At 36.0% G+C, this 19,796-nt stretch overlaps 1 protein-coding gene across 3 annotated transcripts in view; it reads right to left on the reverse strand.

Annotated features, from left to right (window-relative positions):
• The window catches only part of setd1a (SET domain containing 1A, histone lysine methyltransferase), a 91,951-nt gene that overhangs the window by 17,154 nt on the left and 55,001 nt on the right, over window positions 1-19,796 (reverse strand). For all 3 annotated transcript variants that reach the window (XM_028815556.2, XM_028815554.2, XM_051934492.1), the window contains exons 11-16: window positions 17,839-18,005; window positions 14,852-14,909; window positions 12,395-12,739; window positions 4,562-5,955; window positions 3,711-4,068; window positions 2,477-2,649 (exon numbers count right to left, since the gene is read on the reverse strand). In XM_028815556.2, coding sequence (XP_028671389.2) covers window positions 2,477-2,649; window positions 3,711-4,068; window positions 4,562-5,955; window positions 12,395-12,739; window positions 14,852-14,909; window positions 17,839-18,005 — 2,495 coding nt within the window. The remainder of the gene's footprint in view (window positions 1-2,476; window positions 2,650-3,710; window positions 4,069-4,561; window positions 5,956-12,394; window positions 12,740-14,851; window positions 14,910-17,838; window positions 18,006-19,796) is intronic.

Genomic DNA, 19,796 nt, shown 5'->3' on the forward strand with positions numbered 1-19,796 from the left:
TGTTCTAAGAAGAAACCGTCAAGACATCAAAGGACCAATAATCTCTAATCAGAACACTAACACCAGCGAAACAAATATTAACGAGAAAACAAGTATAAATCAGGAAAGAACATCTCAACTGCAAACACAATTAACCAGAATATCAAAATGTCAAGTAAAACCACCAGAACGACTCATTGAGACATGTTGAGGATTAAAGGAACATTTTCAATTAAGAAATGCTGAATTCCTTTAACAGTTGTGCTTTTTATACATAGTTTGAATGCTGGATGTATGCCTGAAATGTTCTGGATAGTTCAGTTGTTTGAAGTGATAAAGAATTAAATGTGTGCATTTATGGAGTGATTTCTCAGACTTAAAAGCTCGCTTTTTATTAAAAAGTTAAATGCAAACTGTTTTCATTCTGAAGGGCACAAACCACGTTAGATTTCAGCCGTTAAACGCGCAAAAATGTCGGTACACCAGATAAATAAGCGCAACATATTATCAGTTGTATTGTATGCTTACAATACATATAGAAATGTGTTAATCATTAACTAATAGTATCGGATAGTGTTTTTCGCCTCGCGCCTTGATTTAAACGATTGCATGTCTTGGTGGGTTTCCATAGCTTATTGTCAATATCTTTACACCTCTTTTTAAGACTTATTGACTGAAACGGGCTTTCATGAAAAAACTTAGGGCTTTGCTACAAGATACACCCTCCACAAGTTAAGGAAGTAAAAATAAAAGGTATATATTTCTGTTTTATTTAAACCTTTTAAGTTCGTATGCATAGCCCCATTTGGGTGTTTTAGGTTTTTTTTTTTCTTCAGTAATATTTAATCTCCTTAAAGAAAAACAACATATGCATTTTACTTTTTTTGTATCTCTTTAGTAATATTTTAGTGTAAAAGGATAACCAGTATTTACACTTTGTATGTTACTTTATAGTTACTTTACACAATGTTGAAAAATTAATAAGAAAGCTACATATTTTGGCAGCTGCTGCTTTAATTTTCAATGAAATGAAAAAAGCTCTCCAAGAGAAAACCTCAATGAAGAAGAAACAGTTTGCACTATCTAAAAAGGAGAAACCCTCATTTATAAAGGTTTGCTGCAGATGACTTAACTGAAAATAAATGAATAGTTCCTATGTGTATAATACATATTTATCTATTTGACTTATGCCTTTATTCCAGCAACTTGCAACATCTAAGGTACAATTTGTTACATTACTTTGGTTTTTTGCAGCACAGGCAGGTGAAGTGACTTCCTCAGGGTCACACAGTGGTGTCAGTACCAGGATTTGAACTGACAAGCTCCGGGTTTGCTGAAATATTACTGAAGAATGAAAAAAAACGAAAATGGGCAAATAGGGCTATGCATACAAATGTCCATCCATCCATTATCCAACCCGCTATATTCTAAATACATGAGCCAATCCCTGCCAACACAGGGCACAAAGCAGGAAACAAACCCCGGGCAAGGTGCCAGCCCACCGCAGGGCGCACACACCCACACACACCCACACACCAGGGACAATTTAGAATCGCCAATGCACCTAACCTGCATGTCTTTGGACTGTGGGAGGAAACCGGAGTACCCGGAGGAAACCCAGACAGACACGGGGAGAACATTCAAACTCCACGCAGGGAAGCGAACCCGGGTCTCCTAACTGGCACCTTTCACTGCACCACCATACTGCCCGCATACAAACTTAAAAGATTTAAATAAAACAGAAATATATACCTTTATTTTTACTTCCTTAACTTGTGGAGGGTCTATCCTGTAGCAAAGCCCTAAGTTTTTTCATGAAAGCCCCTTTCAGTCAATAAGCCTTAAAAACAGGTGTAAAGCTAAACTTGCAGCACCGCTAATCAATTACACTTGCCTAACGCCTCTCCTAAGGGGACATACTGTGGGATCTGGGCATCCGTCAAAGCACCAATCACAGGCCCGATTAGAAAACGGGAAGCTGTGATTTGTCGTCTCCCTCCCATGTAACAATCACAGCCCGTGTTACAACGCACTATGTATGTATGTATATATGTATATGTGTGTGTTTATGTATGTGTGTATATGTATGTGTATATATATGTTGATATGTATATATATGTATATATGTATATATATGTTTACATAACCTCTTTAACACATTACTTCTCCGCTGCGAAGCACGGGTATTTTGCTAGTGTATATATATGTGGATGTGTATGTGTATATATATGTATGTGTGTGTGTGTATATATATATATATATATATATATATGACAGCAACACTCATAACAATGACAACACAATTACATTGACAATCATGTTACGTTATTTTTAAAATGTTTCCTTTTCTTTTTCATAACCTCTTTAACACACTACTTCTCCGCTGCGAACCGCGGGTATTTTGCTAGTAAAACAAATATATACCTGTCATTATTAACAAAAACAAGAAAATAAATTCCTAATAAATCTGAATTTATCAATTGGTTGATGAAGATACCTGAGAGTCAATGTCCAGTTCTCGTGCACTGACAGGATATACATGCAAGTAGACATCCTTTTCCTTCTTGCTAATAGAATAGTAACCTTCACTTCTTGCACAGCCTGTTTTGTGCTCTCTAAGTTGTCCATCTTGAGATTTCTTCTTTCGCCTTGGATTTGGGATATTGGTGAGTGCAGTCTCAGTTAAGGAACAAAGTTTTTAAGAACTGCAATATAATACTACTTTAAGCTTTCAAATGAAGACTTATTTTCATGATCCCTTTTATAGTTTTTAAAAATTATCCATTACTACATTCCATCTAAGGATTTTTTTTCCATTTCTTGGAAAATCGAAAACAGGGATAACAAGAAAACAATACAGGTAGCTAAGCTATAAAACTATTATTTTACTTTTTGGAATTTGTACACAGATTGTGAAACTGAAACAGTAGCAGTGTACTCAAGGATTTAAACATGCATTATAAATATGCAGCTAGGTGTTAAAAATAAATACAAATACAGCATCTTTCCTTAAAAGGTTGTTCCAGACAAAATAATGAAAAATACTGAACTAAAAAAATAACGGCACACAAAACAGTTATTCTATATGGGGAAATATAACTAAAAATATTCTGTATTAAATATAAAATATCTGACATAGTTTTTAAGAATACTCTGCCTCAGATGTCATGGTTTCAAATACCCAGGGTGACACACACTGTTATTTGACCAATTAAGTACATCTGACCAATTTTCTTTGTGGCAGAAGGCCACAGAAGGGGGTATTGGGGCTGTCTAGGCTATTGGCATTAGAAAGACCTGATAAAGTCACAGATTTCTGAAAAAATATATAAGATATTTCCATCAAACTTGGACTGTTGAGAAGAACCAAAGAACTCTGTGCTGTTTAAATGGTGCCCTCTTTTCCAGACATTTTTTCACGATTTGTCATGCTACCCTTATTAATGCTATTCCTTTATACAACAAAATGACTTGAGTAACTCACAATACTTGTGCCTCTAGGTTATTGTAAATTTGGAGGAGCTTGGAAAAACTAAATTATTTCTAAATCAAAAATGAATAGCTTTAGAGTTTATCTTTCAGAAACTATGCTTCCATACACAATATATGAAAAAAATCCCCTAATTCAGTAATTATTTTCAAGTTGCACACATTTGTCTTTCACACTTACAACAGAACATGAAACAATTGATTCTATGACTGAAGAATCAGTTATCATTTACAAAGGATATTGGTATGGTGGACCCAGTGAGTGTCGTTGAGCCAGTCTGTATTGTGGTCTTCTTGCAAGAGCTGCTCATAAGTGAGTTTAAGAAATCTCATGTCCTCCACATCTAAGCCTGTGTTCCAGATATCATAAAGGATTGTCATCTGCTCAAATTCACTGCGCTGCTCAAAACGGGACTTGAGGTTTTCCTCATATTTCTGTTGCTTCTCTTGTGGTGTGAAGCCTTTCTCTCCTTTGTGCTGTTGAATGAGACGCTTACTCTTTCTTCTGTTTGTTTCATTCTCCTCATCTGAATTCATGACTTCTCCAGGCTCTAAAATCTCTATATCCATATCATCTTCCTGATGTTGCTCCTCATGGACCTATAATTGAAAACAACTTAAATGACACAAGACACTAAAAAAGTTGTGCACGACAGAAATACTATTAATTATTATTAGTTATCCACAAATTATGCAATATATTAACATTTTATTTTCCAATTAAGTGATATTCTGCCTCCAGATTTTTTTTCAGTTAAAAACATCTGATACCACTGCCCTGTAGTATTTAAGGGTTACGAAAAATAGCTGATCTTTGCTGAATGTTTTGTACATTCAGAATACCTTATAAATTCTGCGAAAAGCAGCATTTGTTTGTCCTTACTAAATGACAATACTGTTAGACATTAAACTGATAGTTTTCAAAAACTTTTTGAAGACAACCTGCTTAAATAACATATTGGATATTTCTATAAAAGATACACATTTCTCATACAATTAAGGTGCAAGTACATTTTGCATCCTATTATACAGCGAGTTTGAATGCAGTTTATTGTAAAATGTAGCACATAAAACATGAAAACAAAATTCTTGCCTTTGTCTGAGATTTCTTTGTTTTTTGTTGCTTGTCTTTCTCTTTTCTTTTCTTCTTTCGACCCTTCCTTTTTTCTACTTCTGCACTTATTTCTGTTACATTTTCTTTCTGGTGTACTTTGGTCTTGATTAGCTGCTGGGATTCCTGAACAACGTTTGCTGTGGATGAAGTAATCAAACATGTATTCTCCACTTTGCATACAGGAGTATTAGGAGATGTCAGAGATTCTTCAATAATTTCCTCTGGAGCTTCTAAAACTGTTGCTATTGAATTACTTAGTGTGGTTTCAACAGAAGCCACTGTTTCTGCATTTTTACTGGTTTTTTTGGGCGTACTTGGAATGGGCATTAATGGTTTCGCATAATTATGTTCCAGAAGTACATAGTGACCCTCTAAAGTAATTGAAGAGTTTATTCCTTGCTCCTCTGCTTCATCTGAAGTTTCTGTTTCTTCTGAGTCACAAGGAGCAATTATTGTATCTTCAGAAGACTGACATTTCTTCTCCTCACCAGACAGTGGCATTTTGAGTGCAATATCAGCAAGTACAGAGAGATCAACAGGTGAACTTGGCCTTGCTCTTGATGGGGAAAATGCTGTATTTGCCAGCTCAAGCAAAGTTGAAACACCCAATTGCTCTTTTAGTCGAAGCTTTTGATCTTCATCAGTGTTGCCTATTGGAACAGCAGAGTCTACAGAATCACTTTGCTGACTTAATGTACGTTGTCTTCCCCTTGGACGACCCCGTAATGGAGCAGGCTCTTCAACAGGAGCTTTGACCAAAGATGCATGATCTAAAGGAAGGTTAAGGACTGTGCGGCAAACCATCTTTGGGCTCTCCTTCTTACGGGATGGGGATTTAATCTGAGGGCTTGGGGGAGTGGTGGGCGTTGCAGGGGAACGTACTGGAGGTGTTACAGAGAGGACAATGCTATCCTGTTTCTCAGAATACTTGCTTGGACTGGTGATGCTGGCCATTGCAAAATGACTAGTTTCATGAGTTTTAGGTGAAGCAAGTGGAGATGTGGAATATGGTAACAGTATAGGTGATGGCTGTTCAGATTTGGGGGTTGTCAGAATAGATTCAGGGGGTTCAGATTTCACAGGTGATAATATGCTGCTACAGCTTGTAATTGATATTTGCTCCTGTTTTTCTACAGATGTCTCTGACTGAACAGGTTCAATCTGTTTAGCATCGTCTTCAACAGAAAATGAAACAGTTTTTCGTCTTTTCTTCAGGGGTGGTAAGAGAAGAATAGGTGATTCGTCCTTTTGTAATGGTGGCAATGGATGTATTTCAGATGTTGTCAGTGGTTGGGCAGGGAGAACCTGAGCGCTAGCTATAGTTGAATTTTCATCCACAGACGTCTTCAAATCTTTCTCCTCTTCATTATCTCCTACAAAACAGCAACATATAAAAGTTATATAAAATTTATCAAAATTCTGGTAAAACACTATGGCATGGACAATTATTACCAGCTTTTATTTTACTGCATTTAAAATTTATTGGGTCAATCACATCCTTTCCTCTGTAACTAGTCACAAATTATTATTACACTGTTATGATTTGTGCAGTCAGATACATGCGATTTGCAGTAAACTATAATAATTGTTACTTCACATTACCAGTCCCTTCATTCCAGTTGGAAGGTGGGGGAAATAACATAATTTTACTTAATCAGAAACTGAACCTAATACATGAAGACTTTTTTTTCGATTGAAAAGGAGGATGTCTGAGAAAATTAACTGAATCTATCTATGCAAATTAATGTCTTTAATTTTAATTGGCAAATTTACATAAACTCTGTTCATGTAAATAATGCTGCTGTTATGCTTTTAGGCTGATGTCACCATCAATAAAGTTTATAATGAAACTGATTAAGCACCAGGAACAGAGAATTTGCTGCAACTTTATTAGTCTACATGTAGGTTTCCAATTCAGCTATTAAAAACACATTCCCACTATCTTTCTGAGAAGGGACCCCCAGCAAATTGGATGAGCAAAAAGATATAGAGTTGTTTTTCATATAATAATTTGAGAACAGACTGAATTCTTGAAATGGAGCACAATAACAAAAACAACTTGTTCAAAATGTTATTTTACTTCCATAACAATAGCAGTTGTTTGGAGTTTGATTTGGTGGAGCCTTTTTAAAATAAAAAAAATAAATACAGTATATTTACAGAAAACAGAACTAATCATTCCCAAACAGCCCACTAACAAGCAATTTAACTAAATTCATGTACATTAGTCAAATTAATGCAGAAATTTAATATGCTAAATTAATAATCTCATATTATACTTGAACTTAAAGATTTGAAACCTAGTAGTCATAATCTTGACAGTTTTTACTGGGTGGAAGAGAGGTTTATTTTAATCTGTATTCTTTTCTGGAACAGCACAGTGAATTCACATTGGGAAGATAGCATGCTATGACTTCAGAAGCAGTGCACATAACTCTGTCAGATTTTTCTGATACAACGCTATACTGCGATGGAGAAAATCAAAGTAATTTCAATTACAGACCTATAATATATGTCTTATTTTTACATCACACTCCAAACTTATTTAACTTTCTCAGAAAGAACAGCCTGTAGTGAATTTCCTTCCGAACAAATGGGTTGTCTTTGCACGTCAGAATGTTGAAACTGTTGATGCTTAGGAACTTAAATTTTCAACCATCTCTAAAGCCTCGCCATTGATCTACGATATTTTGCCTCACTCATATTCCATGACCAGATGTGTTTTTTTGTAACATTTGGTTCAGATTATTTAAGATACAACATTTTGCAAGGTTGCCTATCTTGTTCTTGTACTGTATATTATCCAAGTACTGTATGTTTATAAATTCTATAAGAATTGTGTCATCAGAGAAGTCAACTGTTTTTTTAAAGATTTTGAAAGCAAAATGCAATTCTTCATGTACAACAAATAAAGGAATGGTGGTAAGACACAATACTGCATGGTACCTGTACCTGGCTTAGAGATCCTGTCAGTCAGGAAAAGAAAACAACACAATGTCTACTTGATACTTAATGCTTGTTAAAAAAGTCAAATGTTCAAACATATACAGTACTGTGCAAAAATTTTAGGCAGGTGTGAAAAAATGCTATAAACAAAGAATGCTTTCAAAAATGGAAGTGTTAATCATTTATTTTCATCAATCAACAAAATGCAGTGAATGAACAAAAGAGAAATCTAAATCAAATCAATATTTGGTGTGACCACCCTTTGCCTTCAAAACAGCATCAATTCTTCTAGGTACACTTGCACATAGTTTTTGAAGGAACTCGGCTGGTAGGTTGTTCCAAACATCTTGGAGAACTAACCACAGATCTTCTGTGGATGTAGGCTTCCTCACATCCTTCAGTCTCTTCATGTAATCCCAGACACACTCGATGATGTTGAGATCAGGGCTCTGTGGGGGCCATACCATCACCTCCAGGACTTCTTGTTCTTCTTTACGCTGAAGATAGTTCTTAATGACTTTGGCTGTATGTTTGGGGTCGTTGTCCTGCTGCAGAATAAATTTGGGGCCAATCATACGCCTCCCTGATGGTATTGCATGATGGATAAGTATCTGCCTGTATTTCTCAGCATTGAGAACACCATTAATCCTGACCAAATCTCCAACTCCATTTGCAGAAATGTAGCCCCAAACATTCAAGGAACCTCCACCATGCTTCACTGTTGCCTGCAGACACTCATTATTGTACCGCTCTCCAGCCCTTTGACGAACAAACTGCCTTCTGCTACAACCAGATATTTCAAATTTTGACTCATCAGTCCAGAGCACCTGCTGCCATTTTTCTGCACCCCAGTTCCTATGTTTTCGTGCATACTTGAGTCGCTGGGCCTTGTTTCCACGTCGGAGGTATGGCTTTTTGGCTGCAACTCTTCCATGAAGATCACTTCTGGCCAGACTTCTCCAGACAGTAGATGGGTGTACCTGGGTCCCACTGGTTTCTGCCAGTTCTGAGCTGATGGCACTGCTGGACATCTTCCGATTTTGAAGGGTAATAAGCTTGATGTGTCTTTCATCTGCTGCACTAAGTTTCCTTGGCTGACCACTGCGTCTATGATCCTCAACGTTGCCTGTTTCTTTGTGCTTCTTCAAAAGAGCTTGAACAGCACATCTTGAAACCCCAGTCTGCTTTGAAATCTTTGTCTGGGAGAGACCTTGCTGATGCAGTATAACTACCTTGTGTCTTGTTGCTGTGCTCAATCTTGCCATGACATGAAACTGTCTTCCACAACCTCACCTTGGTAGCAGAGTTTGGCTGTTCCTCACCCAGTTTTAAGCCTCCTACACAGCTGTTTCTGTTTCAGTTAATGACTGTTTCAAACTACGTGTGACATTGATGATCATTACCACCTGTTTGGTAGAATTGGTTGATCATACACCTGACTATAATCCTACAAAATCCCTGACTTTGTGCAAGTGTACCTATAAGAATTGATGTTGGTTTGAAGGCAAAAGGTAGTAACACCAAATATTGATTCGATTTAGATTTTTCTTTTGTTCGCTCACTTTGCATTTTGTAAATTGTAACTATAAACAATCATTATTTATATTTCTGAAAGCATTCTTTGTTTACAGCATTTTTTTACACCTGCCTAAAACTTTTGCACAGTACTGTATATCTTCCAAAGTTTAAAACCATAACATGCAGAATACGCAAGGATGATTTATCACTCTATGTAGCACAATCTATATGTTAGAGCATATAAAAAGGAAACATCCTGGTATAGTAGAAGAAAAAACCCACAGCACTATAAGCAGAACTAACTTTTCTTAAATGTTAAGCTTTTCAAAAAATCTCAGGAACCATATTTGAACTGAAATGAATAACCAGCTGCCATTCTGAGTTCACAAATGGATTTCAAATGAGTCACATGAAGCCCACTGAATTTTGCACTTAATTTGAATTGTTCCACTTTTTTTTTTTATTCAAAGAAACTTTTTTTAATTCAAGAGTGAATGACAATGTAGCAAGATATAAGAACAGAAGGAATCTGACAAACAAGGAAAGACCATTCAGTCTGTTTAAGAAGATGTTAATAAATTTAAGTCTGAACTGTTTCAAAGTTTATTTTTATTGGTGTTGAAAAGTATCTACATCTTCTTCTTTAAAAGCCTATGTTTTACTTTTCCCAGCATTTCTAGCTGTTGAACAAAGGTGTGATATTATACACAAAACAGAATCTGTGAGGGATGTGTACACTCAAGTAAATATTTAAATAGTCACTGTGTTAGTCAGCTGATTAATGTCACAGCGGCCCTTTTTATAAATGTTCCTATCCATGTTGTTTTTTTCCATGTCAGAGGTTTAACAACTTACAATACTAGAGAATGGACAGTAGACTCTAAGTCTCTGGTCAATGGTTAGGAACAAGGAATACTATGTAATGATTCAACTGGACAAGAGGGATCAAGCATGAGCTTAGCTAATCTCAGAACATAGTACATTAATAATGATCCAGTTTTCTTTGTGTCAAGTTATAACTCCTGTCTGCCATGGTTATAAAGATCTCAGGTTAGATCTTTATATTTTGAGTGATAAAAGACTTTAAGAGCATATTATTGCATACCTTCTAGTAATTTTTAATAGCAGTAAACATTACTGCATGTCCACACTATCTACTGTGGTAGTTCTCAGAGTGTGGGTATACAAACTAGCACTCATCGTACCCGAGCACAGTGACAGTTTAAATACATTAGTTCATTATATACTTGCACAATTTAAAAACGTAAGTACTGTTTGCTCACATAAATCCTAGCTTACTAATGAACACCTTATTTGTAATACTTCACAGGCATTTTAATTGGTTTTTGTTTTACTTCTATAAATGCTATCCATGTGGCACTCTATGTACACAGCTGTAAAATACTCTAACAACACTTTAAGTGTTGCAAAATGTACTCATTACTCATATACTGTTGTCTAATAATACCTCAACAAAGGCTTTTTTTTTATCTTAAAACCAAATTACAAAGCATTACTCCAGAAAAAGCTCTAAGAAAATCACTGTAATCCAACAAGATAATAAAATTGTTAACCCAAAGTGGTTGAGGAAAAAAAAAAAACTCTTTGCTTTTACTGACAGCCTTCATTTGTATAAATTGGCACACCCCATTTTTCTGTGCAATTGCTGTCAAAACATATGGGGGGGGGGGAGGGGGGTTTAGAATGTCCCACTCGCTAGATGTTGGTTCATTTTTGTTTTTCTACAACCTCACTGAATTTCAATCAAATCCATCCCAGCATTTCTGAGATTTTAGGGGTATTTAGTTTTCTATTGTCTGTGGTGGGTTGGCACCCTGCCCAGGATTGGTTCCTGCCTTGTGCCCTGTGTTGGCTGGGACTGGCTCCAGCAGACCCCCGTGACACTGTGTTCGGATTCAGCGGGTTGGAAAATGGATGGATGGATAGTTTTCTATTGTGTTTTTTTTACCCTTCAATACTGATATATCGGTATGTCGTTCCTTAGAAGATACCTACTGCCCCTGCCAAATTTCAGTTTTTTAGCTAAACAGGAAATAATGTTTTTGTTAATGAGTGAGTCAGTCAACTTACATTATATATAAATGGTTACTTCATTTTAATTATAAATTTCTTTTGATAATATTCTATTTGTATAGCTATATTAAAACAGGAGCTGGACGGCAGAAATTTTAACTAACATTGTAATTTTAATAGCTGTAGATAACTGCACATTATGTAACAGTTTAGTAAATTAATACTAGGGGGCTCCCTGGTGCTGGGCGCTTACTATCTCGCAGCTGAGCGCCCCTCCGTTAGAGAAAGTGACTATATTTAGAGTTGGTATATAGAAGAGTATGTGGGACACAGAAGGAAGACTGTTTATTCCTTAGTTATTATAGATAGAAGATCAGTTATTTGAATATTTCACTATAACTGTTTATTTAAAATACCAATGAATAATAAAACATAGTAAAAAGTAAAAAAGTAGGAGTAAAAACGTAAACGTAATAAAAATAAAAAAATTACATTGCATTAACACCTTGTCAAAAACAGTATTATGAATTACTTTATCCTCTAACTTTCATTCTATAAACGGTGATTTTTTGCATTTCTTTAGGCCCAATATTTTAAAGTGTTTTGACTTCAAAGTTTTCGATTGCAATCACTCTGCTAAGCATAGGAAACAGCTAGAAAAAGCAGTTTGCATCCCCTATGCTTTACTTTTTTGCAAACTGAATAGAAAAAAAAAAGTATTTCCTGACACATCACACCCAACCCACAATCTACTTCTGCCTGTTAAGTGGCTTAAGCCAGTTAAGACAAGCATTAATAATTTTCATTAAAAAATCATTCATGCAGCATATTGGAACTGTGGTTAGCACAGCTGCCTCCGAGTTCCCATGTTGTAGAATGAAATTCTGTGGGTGGACATTATCTGGGTCGAATCTGCTCATTCTATCTGTATGTTTTCCTCAGGTACTCAAATAATTTTCCCCCCATTACCCCAAAAAACATTCAGGATACATACAACAGGAACTCTAAATAGGCCTCAGTACGAGTGTTGCCATATGCAAGTGTGTTCCTTGAGAGGGAATGGTGTTTTTTCTTGCCTTGTGCCCATTGTTGCCACAAAAAGCAATGGTCCCACAGGACCACAAACTGGATTAAGTGGATCTGAGAACTGGGCTGTTAGGCAATGATAATTAACTCTGCTGCAATGTTTTATGTTCATATTGATGTTTTATTTGTATGAGTTTCATCAAAGTCCATGTAACTGACATTTTTATGGGAATCAAGTATTTACATTTGTCGAAACACAAAGCTAAGTAATCACTTTTTCATCCTTACCTGGTTTACATTTCTGATGGAGTACCTCATTTAGTTTTGCATCTTCGTTTACTTTTACTGGTTCCTCTTGAGGTGTACTGACTAGCATAGATTTGTCTTTAGTATCCATAGCTGAACCATCCATAGTAGACTCATCCATAGTATATTCTGCCTCATCTTCATCACTGTCATCATCGTCCTCCTCCTCATCAGTATCACCTTGTATTCTTGCCTCTTTTGAAACCTCTTCATCATCTTCTTCATCAGAAGAAGTAGAAGAGGATGAGCTGCTTTCAGAATCAGATGAAGATTCACTCTCTTCTTCATCAGAATCAGCTTTAGAGGATGCATCACTAACTGCTTCATCTTTAAAAGAAAAATATTTGAAAAAATAAATATGAAACATTCTTGTGCTCTAGATTAATTTAGAATATAGACTAGCGGTTGTTAGTCTGGAGGCTGCGGGATGGCATTTCAGAAATGGATAACAGCATAAAAATCCTCATTATCTATAATTGTGTCAACTTTTAGCTGCTTTAATAAGTAGCATTGTCAAAATATCAATGACAAGTCCATAATAAACTGAAAAAATCAAGAGTACCAGTAAACAGCTGTGCACAATGCACAAAATTAATGGGAGTAACCTATGCACCATATCAACGAAGGGTGGCTATTCATACACAATGATAAAACAAACACTATAGTAAGAAAAAAATAGGTTAAGATCTCCATGATCAAAAAATACAGGTATAATGTTATGGAACTTTAGGGCCCTATGATTTCTGCAACGCAGAAACCATGGATGGAATCACAGAATTAATGCATAAAAATGAATTTTAGATTAAAAACAGAAATGTGAGGAATTTAGAGACTAAAGGGGTGACTGTTACAAAACTTTTCAATAAATTAAACAATTCAATAATCTGTAGTGCTATCATTCGGATACTATTTTCTAGTTTGGTGTTTTTCAAGTGAATGCAATTTTTGTAGAAGTTCAGTTGTGACATATCTGTTTGTGCGCGTGTTTCTTGTATGGTTTCTCGTTAAAGGCATACGAATTAGACAGCTGCACGAGACAGAAATGTCCAAGTGAGCAGTATCAGATACCCTAACTACGTCAAAAAAAAACAAACTAAGAAACACGAGCTTAACTGCAAAATTGACAGCACAACAATATCCTGGTGACTTTTACAAATCTGGACAGCAACTTTTCTTCAAGTTTTGTCAGCATACCATAGACTGTACATGAAGCGTCCCTTGTAATGACCATGTTAAATCTAAAACCCATCTCAAGAACATGGAGAAATTAATATCAAAAAGTGTTCCCTTTCAGGTAACAATAGAGGAAACAACAAAAGCGTCATATGCAAGATGCCAATTTGTGAAGGACTTTGTGGTCATGCAAGTCATACATACCAATCGAAAAAATGACAAAGGTGTAATACATAATTACAATTACAGGTACTGAAGTCCAGTACTTTTTGGCAGATGTTATTTTTATGGAGAGCTGCAACTTTTCCACCTTTTCACATTTTGCACTTCAGTCCCTTCACAACAAACAGCTGAATCTTAATGACATTTTAGCAGTAGTTACAGACAATGCATCATACTGTCTGAAAGCATTCCAGGAAGTTTTAAAAGTGGTTATGCCTAACAGTGTACATTCAGCTGGCTTGTGTCATGTTACTAGTTTGGGAGAGACCTGGCAGTACTATAAATACTTTATTGAGGCTGCATCACTAGTGATGTGGGTAAAGTCTGCTTTCTTTAAGAAGCCTGCCAGGAACCCCCAAGGCAGGAAACACCAGGTGGAACAGCTGGTTCGAATCAGTAGGGTACCTCGCTGAACATATTCACCTCTATAAGAAGTTTTTTTCTGGCCAAAAACACATCAGCTTAGGCTATAACAAATATCCTAGACCCTAAAAGTGAAGTTAACCTTCATCTCAGAAGGATGCATCAAACTAGCTCTTACAATTCTGGAGGGCACTCACTGTCCTACTGCAGTCTCAGTATACAGTATACAGGATCTGGGCTCCTACCTGATGAATGGAACTGCAAAATAAGGTTCAATTGTGCTAGTATGCTGTTTAATTAAAAGGAATGTAAAGTGCCATTTCATTATTGTTTGTTTTGTTGTAGCTTTTGCTATTTACAATAAAAAATACATAAATTACAAAAAAAAAAAAAACCACATCTGAATTAAGGAAAAAATAAAACGGTGAAAACCAAAAAAACATAAGTGTATTGCTAAGTTTGCAGTTTGGTAAAACTCAATTTAATTACTTTAAAACATACTCTTTTGATAAAGTCTCATACAATATACCCCAATACAACATACATATTTTTCCTGAAAACTAGTGATTAAATCAGAATTAGCTTTATTTCTCATGTTTCTTTTTCAAGTAAAAACAAATACAAAATGACAGAGGAAAAGTAATGCTCGTCTTTAACAGAGACAGTCATTCAATACCATACCTTCTGATTCATCCTCCTTGTCACTGGTCCCAATATCTTCATCATCGTCATCTTCCTCCTATATAACATACAGATTTAGACAAATTAATAACATGATAGAAAGTCCAGTTTGATACATTGCTTTTACATCCACTTATGTTCTATATTCGGTACCTTCAAAATGGGTTTGGATTATGGTTTCAAACGGAGTACACTTACTAAGCCCAAAAATCAGTTATTAGCATTGGGTTTTATTTTGGTAGGATTAAATAGAAAATATTAGGCATGTAATCATGCTAATTCTATTACCTAAAATATCTCAACAAAGGGAACTACAAAAATTTCGGGAACCAGGTAAAGTGTTAATGCGTTTAGATATGATAATTATTCAAAGTAACTTTAACCCAATTCATCTAATTATTATTCTTACACTGACTTGTTTATCTGTCACATATTCACCTCAGCAATATACTGCCAGGTCCAGGAAGGATATACCAGAACAGAGATTAAAAGCTTTATCCCAGAAGGGGACAATGTCTAACTCCCCTTGACCTACTCTGTGCAGCACTACACCCCTTGCTGGCTACGGCCTCTGAGAGAACTTTGTTTTTTAACAATTATCTAAATTAAAGTAAAAAGTGTTTGTATCAGTGGGTGTACCATGGTTCACAATGGAATGTGGAGTCACATTACAACAGTTGCAATCAGAAATATTCAAACCCTTCACTTCAAAAAAACATTTTAGTGATGTGAATCAAGGTAAAGTAAAATATACAACAAAAAGCCTCATTAAACAACAAAAAATATTTACTGAGAAATATTTTGAGTTATTCTGGAAAAATAAGTTGACTTAAATGAAAAAAGTCATTCTTTTCACAAATGTGTATGTGCACTATTATTCAACTCGCAACTTCAGTACTTTGTGGAGCATCCCTCAACCTTTATAACTTCTAATAAGCATTTTGAATTAAGCGCTGAGAAGATTCTTGTGCTTTTCTACTGGACTCTTTGTCCATTCTTCACATGCAGCAAATTGATGTTTAAATTGATGAAGTTTAATTTCTCAAAAAGCGGCCTCAAGTTTATCTTTAAAACTGGCGTTTTTGGGGATCTGTTGTGCCAGTTATATGGCGCAACAGAAAAACATCCTCACAAGACTGCCAGTTCCTCACATCATTCATGACCTACCTCCGTGCTTGACCATAGGTATGTTATTCTTCTGTTCATAAGTCTGGCCTTTCTCACATCAGAAATACTGTTGGTCCATGTTTCCAGACAGTCCCAGATTAATTTCATGAGGCAATAGAGATGTCTCCCAAAACTCTACTGTCCTATCTAAATTCGTCCTGGGATATTTTAGTCAACCTCATCCTGATGTTCATTGAAGTCAAGAGTGGAGTGTGTCTCATAGTCCAGCCTTGAAGTCATTGTTTGCTTAGTTTTCATCTAATAGTTGCCACTGAAACACCTGTCCCGATCTTATCATGTCATCCTGTAGGCATTTTGCAGTTACACAGGGGGGTTTCTTAGTTGTCCTGATTAAGTTTATAAGGGCACTTGATGGAATTTTGGGCTTTCTCCCATGGCCAGACAGATTTGCAGCTGTGCCATAAGTTTTAAACTTTGTGATAATGTTCCCAATGGTGTCTCTTGGAATGTTAACATTTTGGGAAATCTTATATTTAACACCCTTCAGCTGAAATGAAATAATTTCTTCTTTCAGCTTTTGCCAAGGCTCCTTAGTTTTAACCATCATTGCAACTCACCACAAACACACTGATGGTTGGGGTTTATTGTGCATCATGGCTGAAGCGAATTCAGGCTGGTTCTGGAGTTCCCAAAGGCTTAATCCTGTTTTAACACCACTTTAGGTCATAAAAACATAAGATTTTAAAAACAATAATATTATAGGTGTTGAATAATTGTGACATGGCTGTATTAATAAAATATCCTGTTACTCAGGAATACTAGATCATAGATTTCTTTGTTGTTTTATGTATTACTTAACTGATGAAGAAATCTGTTGTGATGTGAGATTTTACATATAATTTGATGAATATTTTGTATGTCTTTATTTGATTTTTAGGCAAAGCAATGTAATTTAGTGTTACTTTGGTGAGAGGCATTCATGTTTGCTCCCCCTTTTACGACTGAGCCTCTTTAAATTTTTACAACAGGATTTGGGGGAAGATGTGCCTTAAACCGGTTTGGTTAGTGTTTCTTTGCTTAATTCATTTCTACCCCCGCAAGAAAGACTTAAAGACATATGGTCTTGGGGGTGGCAGGTTTTAAGATATTGTATTCCCCCATTGGTCTGAGGTATGGCAGTTTGGAATTTGCTTGTCTCAGAGGCCTTTAGGTACTATGACGCCCTGTTGGCTGTAGGGGTTGGACAGAAAATCTATATATTTACTTGTTTAACCTCACACTCTCTCTCTTACTAACCAACATGTGAAAGAAGCATCTCTCTTGCTAACCTGTGATGAAGACAACACAATGAAGAGCACAGCTCAGCAGCCATTTTTAACAGACATGTGGCTGAAAGCTGAGCACCAATGATGCCTTAACTAGAGACATTTAAGTACCTACAAGTCTGTGTGCCACCTGAACTACATATCATCATTTAATCAGATTGTATGGTTGCCAATATTCAAACATACTTTGCATTTTGTTATTATTTCTGAATATTATCAATAATACATTATTTTATGTGTAACTTAACTTCTGCTTGTCTTTTTACTACATCTAATTGCCTGAGGTTCTAGATATAGAAGGGAAGGTGGGGATAAGTTATATACAATAGTACCTTATAAACAGTGGTAAGTCTGTGAGATTAGGCATTCTAAGGCTACATATTAATAATACAATAGGGGAAAGTAGAGCAATATATATTACTTCACCAAGACAAAACAAAATCATAAATATTATATATATATATATATATATATATATATATATATATATATACACACACACACACACACACACACACATCTACAATAACTCACTTTTTCAGAAGATGAACCATCAGAGGTCTCCTCTCCTTCACTATCCAGATCTAAAGATTTAGAAGATTTCTGATGAGCCTTTCTTCTCCGCTCCTCTTCCTCATGCTGAAGGCCATTCTTTGATTCTAAGCTCATACCATCTTGCATTTCTCTAGCACGATACGAGTCTGTGGGGATTCATAACATTCATTCATCAAGAGTTTATTCAAATCTGTTCTGTATATTTTCTAATATTATAAAAGCTATGTCACACAATACTGGAAATTGTGTACATAAAGGAAAGATTAAGAATAATTACTAAAAAAGAAAATATCACAGAATAATATAGATCAAAATAACATTTAAGTAGACAACAATAGAACAAGCTTAGAAGATACTTAATTCCTCTCCTTATGGCAGTTGCTTTCCTCCTTTATATCTGTATAAAGAAAACCACTCTTCCAAGACCATGACCTCAGACTGAAAAGTGACATTGTAACCATGCCACACAGTGAATCAATTATTACAATTACACATATGCAAAAGCTTACTGCACACATATACAGGAAAAACAACAAATTACAGTCATCTCATGACACCAAACTGACAGCATTCAACAAATGTGATGGAAAAGGTACTTGTGAGCTTAGCCAATGCACTACTACAGCAGCAGTAATGAAGGTATCATATCATATGTTGAAAGGAAAGCAGAATCAAGGTCCTTAGTCTAAGTTTCCATTTACAGGTCATTCGATATTTCCATTGTCAGCTGTAGTTATGAACTATGGGCTAGAGAAATTCAGTCTGACCAGCTCAGGCTATTGCCACCAAAACCTTTCAAAGAAAATATGCATCAGACATAAGATACACTGTTCATTAGAAATTATCATTAAAAAAAAGCATTAAAAATTTAAGCATTTAAAAAATTACTTTTTCTATTTTGTAGATATCTAATCGAGTCAAATGCAGCAAATAATATTATTTCTCAACAACAGTTAAAAGTATTTTTTGGACCTAATGCACACCCTGGTCCCCAAAACCAATTAAGATTTTGTAAAAGTACCCAAAGTCTTAGTCTGCTGTCCATGCATCTTTTGCCATATTTTCTCCACTATGAAATCTAAGAGTAAATGAAGCTTAAAACAATTTTACTAATCACGTTTTACAGCAATATCAAAAGCAACTTTTGCTCAGCATTCAATATTGAGCTCCATATCGAAAACAAAAACAGGTGTTTACATTAACAGTGGCGGAAATAAGTATTGAATGCGTCAACATTTTTTTATAGTAAATATATTTCCAATGAGGCTATTCGCATGAATTTTTCATCAGACATTGGTGTTAACAAGTAATCCACAAATATATATATGGAGGTTGGTTTCGTCCGTTTATAAGAGATGGACATCTGAAGCAGAGCTCCGCTAGCAGCGGCTTTATTTTCCCACATATTTCATATTATTTAGAGGTATCCTGTATTTAACCCGACCAAGAAACTTCCACTACAATATACAAACATGAGTAACAAGAAGAAAAGTCAGAAAGTACCGGAAAAGAAACTTAAAGCTGCATCAAAGTCTGGACAGACTTCCGGCCTGAGTGCAAGGTATGGCCTCACGGAGACTGACCTGGAACAGGCAGACGAATGGGCAGATTTCGTGGGACCCCGCTTCATCGTATCGTCTCCAGTCGAGAGTGAAAATGGGAGCGAAGGTGCAAGTGATACAGGTCGCGATGGATCGCCGATTTCTGAGGATCATTCGAGAATAGAAAAGGCCCTGCAGGATGTGCTCTCATCTACTCATCGCGAGCCCGCAGCACCTGCTGTAACAGGAGCTGCATTTCCACTCGCGGAGCATGAAATCCGAAGCAAACTGTCCGAACTGAAAGAGATGATCGCTACACTGGCCACTGTCATGGTTACGGCCATAAATGATCTTAAGAAAGATAACAAGAATGATCTTAAGAAGGCGACCATTGAG

Source organism: Erpetoichthys calabaricus, chromosome 12 (genome assembly GCF_900747795.2).
Source record: "Erpetoichthys calabaricus chromosome 12, fErpCal1.3, whole genome shotgun sequence".
Classification (NCBI taxonomy): domain Eukaryota; kingdom Metazoa; phylum Chordata; class Cladistia; order Polypteriformes; family Polypteridae; genus Erpetoichthys; species Erpetoichthys calabaricus.